We start from the raw sequence: 7753 nt of genomic DNA, 5'->3' as shown, positions 1-7753 counted from the left end.
ACAAAAATCTAAATATATAAAGAATGCTGGTACAATAGCTAAAGCAGATTATGAGCAGATCATGGATGTTACAATCTAAAAAGGAGAGGGTGGAAATTTAATATGTGCTACTATATGTATGAAAGTCTCTCAGGTTCAAGAAAAGAGAGAGAATAAATCTAATTAAATGCTAAGACGACATTCACTTTGATAAACCCAGTGTAGTCCTTTTGTTTTTGTTCCATCCTCAAGTGATGTACAGAGAGGTGATGTAGAAGTTCTATGGTTGTTCATCATGATTCTTGGGTATACGTTAGCATACATGGGATGTGCCCCAATGCAGATTTTGATAGGCCCCACTAAAGCATATGTACTGTATCATGCACTGTAGCTAGGTATAATAGCATATAGAAATGTTCAACAAATATCACTTTTGTGGCTGCATACATACATAATTCCATTATTTCTTCAAGATAACTGCATAGTTTCAAAACTAAATTGTTGGTATGACATTATAGCAAAAATCAAAGCAGACACTTCTGATTATGAGTTTTTTTTAACTTATGTTTCTATGTTTAAAAAAAAGAAAAAGAAACCAAATTCCATGTGTTATGGTAAAATCACCCAGTACTGTATATATAGAACTTGCAATATGTTTTATTTTATTTTTACCTTTTTGTTTACTGGAGTATCAAGTACAAGCACAAAACACAAGATCAAAACACATCCTAATTAACTAAAACCACAAATGTCCTAATTATTACACCTTTCTTTTGACGTGTATCCCCCCGTATACAAGTCTGTACATATTTAACTCTTTCCAATATTTAATTTTAATTGTTGTTTTAGTTACATAATTTGGCCAAAGTTTGATAAACTTGCCCAAACTAACCCCATCAGGCATGTTCTCACGTCTAATTTCATTTTCCTTTATGTACCCTCCAAGCTGAATACCCACAGCTTCTCTTATTAGTTTTTTTTTTTTTATGGAAGAAGTCTCTGACTTGCAAATGGAACAATCCGTTTACAGTACATCACCATGTTTTCCCATTGATAAAGAAAAGAAGGATATTTTCAATGTAAGAAAACACAGTGCAAAAAAATAATAATCTTATTTCCCTCACAATTTATACAGTAGGCAAACGAGCAATCAAACTAACCGATTCAACTATACGTATGACATGCCCCTGCAGCACTGAAAGGGTTATTGGTCCTCTATGTTTCGTATTTAAAAAAAAAAAATGAAATCCCCATTCATCCAGCCCCCAGATTTATTTCCCTGCCCAGCTTTCTTCCCAGCCAATCAGATGTGTTTTCACCAGGACCTGGATTAAACTTCGAAGGGATCGTCTGCCTTTTACACTCACAAATGAAACAAGTCCAAACTGTATACATGTAGTGATACAAAGAATTGTGATTGTTTAATATTTGCATAGAGCTTGCTATTATGGTTGCCCTTAAAAGAACTGTTACCTTTTCGCAGGGTATGTTTGTATGATTTATTCCCTGCAATGTGTTGCACGCCCCTCTGGCCGCAACTCGCTTAAAAATAATATTAACAATAATATAAAATAGCCAATAATCTCTTTGGACAGTAATTCACTTTGCTTTTGAAGTCTATGCGCAGTAGCAGCACTATAGAAAAACAAATAGCATTACAATGTAAAGTGCACTGGCGCCGAATAGCTTTAATTTTTTGTTAAATCGGCCGATCTGATTTTTTTTTATTAGAGGAAACATGTTAAGTCCTTCAAAAGTGAAACACTAGTATACAAATAGAGATAAGTGATGGCAAAGCTTTTCTGCATTATACGATGCACATGCTACTTTGTTATATTTTGTTCATGTTGACTCTTAAAGGAGATGCAATCTCATGCAGCAGGTGAAAAAATACATTTGAAACAATGTATAAGTGAAATAGGTTTCCTATGAAACAGAGAAAAGTGTACCTTATTATGTACTATTAAAAATGAACGTTACCATTGCTACATAGTATTATACATTTCGTTGATCAAATTCTTAGTGTGCCCAAGGTGTTGCTGTTTGCATCGTATTCTTAACTTCTGAATGTGACATTGCAAATTCTGATTCATCTGCTCTGAACCAATGAAAAACACCCAATGTGGGATTCAAATGCCCAGTGACTATTACGTAAGAAATATTGTTTTCTTGTTTATTGCAACAAAATAATCGTCAATGCTGGCAGCCACATAAAAACATCTCGCCAACACAAGGTTTTCATCAGGGAGCTAGTACAGTGATACATTGCTACTATGAGGAAGGCTTTATAATGTGGAAGAGTTTGGCTGCTACCGTTCTATCACTACTATGATTGCAACTACACTAACTCCCGCCACAGCCCACAAGCTGCATGAGCTATGTAAAAACAAAACAAAACATGTGCCATGTTGTACAATAATCTTTATCTGGAATGTCACATATATTCAGATGAATTAACATCTGGTACTGATTAGCTTGTCATAACACAAGCAGTCTCGTGCTGTAGAGGCTTTTAATTTTTACTTAAGCTTTTATTGATCATTTTTCAAGAATAAGGGGAGGGGGTACATAAAAGAAATAGGGGGTAGGGAGAACATTCGTACATATAATCTGGAAGTATCACATTTGAAGAGGGATTAGGAAAGAGGGGAGGGGAACAGCATTTGTACATACGTATATAATATAGTGTGCATCAGTTTAGATACAGCATAAATCACAAGGTTCATAATATTTTAATCTAGATACGGCTTTTAATGTGGTGAACATTGTTTGGTTTTGCACGGGGGAGCCTGACAACGTGGCCGGGCCGCGGGAAATCGCTTTATATGTGCGGGACATGCAGTGAGATGAGCAGAAGGGAAAGTTTTGGACAGGCTGCCATGGGATAGCTGTGCCAGGATCCCTGAGCAGGGGAGAAGTTTGCAGCGGTTTCAAGGCTCCTCCATCTCCCAGCAAAAGAGGCGGGGAGCCTGGAAACGGCCCTGAGCTGTAGGATTGACACACACGGGCAGAGTGAGGCGGGAGCTGCTCACTCTGCTGCTGCTCACTCTGCTGCTGCTCACTCTGCTGCTGCTGCTGGGATTCTCCTCCCGCCGCCCCAGCCCAGCACATTCACACTGTACCTGGGGAGGGGGGACGAGCCGGAGGAGGAGAGCGCAACAGCATTGAGAAGAGAAGAAGTGGGGGGGGCGAGGGGAGGCCCTAAAGAGTGAGCTCCTGTGACACACCAGCGACTTGTGTGAGTGCAGCAGCCCCAGCCAGCCGCGGTGTGAGGCTTCATGCTGCACTCACACTGAAGTTGCTGCATGCCAAGGGAGAGCGCAGCCAGGCGGGATCCGAGAGGGGGCAAGCGGCTGGGAGGATGGCCCAGCTCTGCCAGCGGGGGTGGCACCACAAACTGGGCAGCCCGCAGGCACCCCTGGCGCTGCTCCTGCTGCTCTCCGGCTGCCTGGCTGCGGGAGGGCAGCACAACGGCGAGAGGGGGATCTCCATCCCGGACCACGGCTACTGCCAGCCCATCTCCATCCCCCTGTGCACGGACATCGCCTACAACCAGACCATCATGCCCAACCTGCTGGGGCACACCAACCAGGAGGACGCCGGGCTGGAGGTGCACCAGTTCTACCCGCTGGTGAAGGTGCAGTGCTCGCCCGAGCTGAAGTTCTTCCTGTGCTCCATGTACGCGCCGGTGTGCACGGTGCTGGAGCAGGCGCTGCCGCCCTGCCGCTCGCTGTGTGACCGGGCCCGGCAGGGCTGCGAGGCGCTGATGAACAAGTTCGGCTTCCAGTGGCCGGAGACCCTGCGCTGCGAGAAGTTCCCGGTGCACGGGGCCGGGGAGCTGTGCGTGGGGCAGAACACCTCCAAGGGCACCCCGACCACCCCCGCCCTGCCGGAGCTGTGGACCAGCAGCCCCAACAGCAGGACCCCTTACAGGGACAAGTTCACATGCCCGCGGGCGCTAAAGGTGCCAGCCTATGTCAACTACCACTTCCTAGGGGAGAGGGACTGCGGGGCCCCCTGCGAGGCTGGCCGGGCGCAAGGGCTCATGTACTTCGCCCCCGAGGAGCTGCGGTTTTCCCGCATCTGGATCGGCATCTGGTCGGTGCTGTGCTGCGCCTCCACCCTCTTCACGGTGCTGACCTACCTGGTGGACATGAAGCGCTTCAGCTACCCCGAGCGACCCATCATCTTCCTGTCCGGCTGCTACACCATGGTGGCCATCGCGTACATCGCGGGCTTCCTGCTGGAGGACAGGGCGGTCTGCAATGACAGGTTTGCCGAGGATGGCTACAAAACGTTGGCACAGGGCACCAAGAAGGAAGGCTGCACCTTCCTCTTCATGATGCTGTACTTTTTCAGCATGGCCAGCTCTATCTGGTGGGTTATCCTGGCCCTCACTTGGTTTCTGGCAGCTGGCATGAAGTGGGGGCACGAAGCCATAGAAGCCAATTCTCAATATTTCCACCTGGCAGCCTGGGCAGTGCCAGCCATCAAGACCATCACCATCTTGGCTGTAGGGCAGGTGGATGGGGATATTCTCAGCGGGGTTTGTTTTGTCGGGATCAACAACGTGGATGCTCTCCGTGGATTTGTTCTCGCCCCGCTTTTTGTCTACCTGTTCATTGGCACTTCCTTCCTCTTGGCAGGCTTTGTGTCCCTCTTCAGGATCAGAACCATCATGAAGCATGATGGCACCAAAACCGAAAAGCTGGAGAAACTGATGGTGAGGATAGGGATCTTTAGCGTCCTCTACACTGTTCCGGCCACCATTGTAATCGCCTGTTATTTCTATGAACAAGCTTTTAGGGAACAGTGGGAGAAAAGTTGGGTGAGTCAGAGCTGCAAGAGCTATGCCATACCATGCCCTAGTGCCAACCACCCACCAATGTCTCCGGATTTCACTGTCTTCATGATCAAATATCTCATGACCTTGATTGTGGGGATAACCTCTGGGTTTTGGATCTGGTCTGGTAAAACTCTCAATTCCTGGAGAAAGTTCTACACAAGACTCACCAACAGTAAACAAGGGGAAACTACAGTGTGAGCCTGTGAACTTAATGGGACATTGTACAGACTCGACAAATACTGTCTCTTTTGTTGTAAATAACAACTGTAACATTTTGTAAGTATCTTTTGTATTTAAATGAAAAATGATCGTACATTTTTTTTATGATAGGATGTTCTAACTATTCGTGGGAATTACAGTTACTGGATCCCAGTCTTTCTAGGGGATACTTTTGGTTTGCAATGCCATCTGCTTGGAGAAACATGCTTCAGAAATGAGGACTTAATAGCACTTTTGGGTAATCTTTATCTTTATGCTTAATAAAATACCTCACTATGCCTCAATTCTCTCCCTCACACCAGCACAGGCACCTCTGGGCTTTCTAATCACTAGAGAGCAGCAGGTTTACACTTGCAATAATGATCCAGTCCTTATAGCACCTTTTTAAACATGAGATTACTATGTATTTAGGCAAAAACAAGATGTTACCTCCCAGATTTATTTTTCTTGTTTGTGTAGAAGCAGATCTAAGAAGATGGCACACCATTTAGCACTTCTTTTCCTGCAGTTGATCTTTTCAAACACCCAGTAGATTTGATCCTAAACCACAAACAGGCTCATTCGTACCAGTTTAAGAGTTTTGTTATCCAGTTCTCCTATAAATTGTACGTTTGCTCCAACACGCCCAAAGTATAGGAGACACTGCTACAAAAATGTTTTTATAGACTCTTTCTTGCATTGAGTGCAAGTTGTTCCTTGGCAGACTGCCTTCACTTATAGGACGGGATTGCACATGTTGCTTATTGTAATATTTTTCTTTTTGTTAACTGGTATGGACAATACCCAATGAATGCTTTTAGAGACAGGTCTGTTGTTAGCTCCCTAACTCCACCCCAAATTAAACGTGTGCTAGAATATACACTTTTGGCGAGGCACAGACATCTTTCACTCGTTGGTTGCCCAAGTGAACAGGGCTGGCAGCGAATGGGTTAATTGTGGACTCAATTATATTATAATGTAGACCCCCTGATTACTGCATAGCGGTGTGATTTGGGATCCATAGAGTGATCCAATAAGGGTAAAGGTCCATACAATTTATACCGAGGAACAATAAACATTATGGGGGCATTACCAGTCCCCCTGCTACAAAACATGTAAACTGTGGGTACAAAAAGACTATATATATATATATATATATACTTGCTTCTTCAAATACATGTAAAGTGTATTTAGGGAAAAGAACAATCCTATTGCTTTCAATAATATATATATATATATATATATATATTTATTTTTTTATATATATATATTTATATATAATATATATATATATATATATATATATATATATATATATATATATATATATATATATATATAATTGAAAGCAATAGGATTGTTCTTTTCCCTAAATACACTTTACATGAATTTGAAGAAGCAAGTAGACTTGGATAAATCCCCTCCCGCAGGTGCGTGTTCATATTCTGTATTTAGAACAATGTTTTGAAGGTTACAACACGAATCTTCATTTTAAATCTCACTATGCTTCCATTCTCTTTTTGTTTTTACTTTCTCACGCACAACAATTGTAATGCTTTAGTGGTCTTCAGATTTCAATATGCATTGCTAGGTCTGAATTTAGTTCCTAATATGTATATTTTCATGCCCTGGAAATTCAATGTTTTTTTTTCTTCCTTTCTCTTCAAATCAGTATGCATTTAATCCTGTTTGCTTTCACAAAGATCATTTATATTTATAGAGAAATAGTTTATATATACATATATCATTTTTAATTTCCTTTGCAATAAAAACAAAATCAAGGACTCGGTGCAAAGCGCTTTTTGTTTGTTACTTTCAATCCTCTGGTATCAATTCTTCATACTCTTTCCACACAATAATAGAAATAATATTGTACAAATGAAATGGTGACTTCATCATGTAGTTATTTCTCTTTTACCTTCTCTTGAAGCATTTGTGTGTGTGTGTTTTTTTTACACCAATGTACACTATGATAATGATGTTATCAGTTTCTGCCTGATATGCACATCCTGACAAAATGTATATATTCTTTTCTTGAGATTGTGACAAAGGAGTATTTACTTAGGGAGCCCTGTTTACCAGAGAGAGAGATGCACACAGAGCTCTTAATTAATGCTTTTTTACATTTATATCTTTTCTAAGCATGTACAAAATCTTTTCTCTTTATACTACAAATTTCTATTTTTTAATATGTGATAAATTGCAGTTTATCAGACATTTCTAATAAAAGATAAGTAATCTTTACTGGGCTTTTTACATTTTTGATCTCCATCTGAATTGTGTATTTACTGTAACTACTCTAGATTTTTTTCAGAGGATATTTTTAGTAAATACTGTGCAGAGTAATGTATGTTTGGGGGAAAAAAAGTACTATAGTGTGGACAGTAGAACTTGTTGTGAAGAAAATGAGATAAGGACATTCTAAATGTTTCATATATGAAATAACTGCATAATTCATTTTTTTTATGAGCCATGTATTAAAATATACTTTTTTTTTTTTACCAAGCTTTCATCAAAATTGTTTTTGGATGTAAAGGATCTACACTGACAAATGTCCCTTTATGTTAAAGGTAAATAATATCCTCTAAGTGGTAGCCATTGTTATAGGATCAGTGTGATTTGAACTTTGTTTCTTTTCAGAATCAAATCCAGCAAAATCTCTGCTCATTTAACATTTCATGGAATATTTTAACAACATTGATGATGGCTCATATTAGAACTCACAGTATG

The 7753-nt window shown here is 41.1% G+C and overlaps 1 protein-coding gene across 1 annotated transcript; it reads left to right on the top strand.

Annotated features, from left to right (window-relative positions):
• The first annotated feature begins 3022 nt into the window (after window positions 1-3022).
• On the top strand, window positions 3023-7267 carry FZD1 (frizzled class receptor 1). The gene has a single exon (XM_075587391.1). The coding sequence runs from the start codon at window positions 3341-3343 to the stop codon at window positions 5021-5023; it is 1683 nt and encodes a 560-aa protein (XP_075443506.1). The 5' UTR covers window positions 3023-3340; the 3' UTR covers window positions 5024-7267.
• The last annotated feature ends 486 nt before the right edge of the window (window positions 7268-7753 follow it).

Source organism: Ascaphus truei, chromosome 2, assembly GCF_040206685.1.
Source record: "Ascaphus truei isolate aAscTru1 chromosome 2, aAscTru1.hap1, whole genome shotgun sequence".
NCBI lineage: Eukaryota > Metazoa > Chordata > Amphibia > Anura > Ascaphidae > Ascaphus > Ascaphus truei.
Note: the sequence above shows the minus strand (reverse complement) of the source record. Positions and strands in the feature narration are given on the sequence as shown.

Bases quoted from the DNA above. Each gene is read 5' to 3' on its own strand.
- FZD1 (XM_075587391.1), top strand. From the start codon at position 3,341: ATGGCCCAGCTCTGCCAGCGGGGGTGGCACCACAAACTGGGCAGCCCG.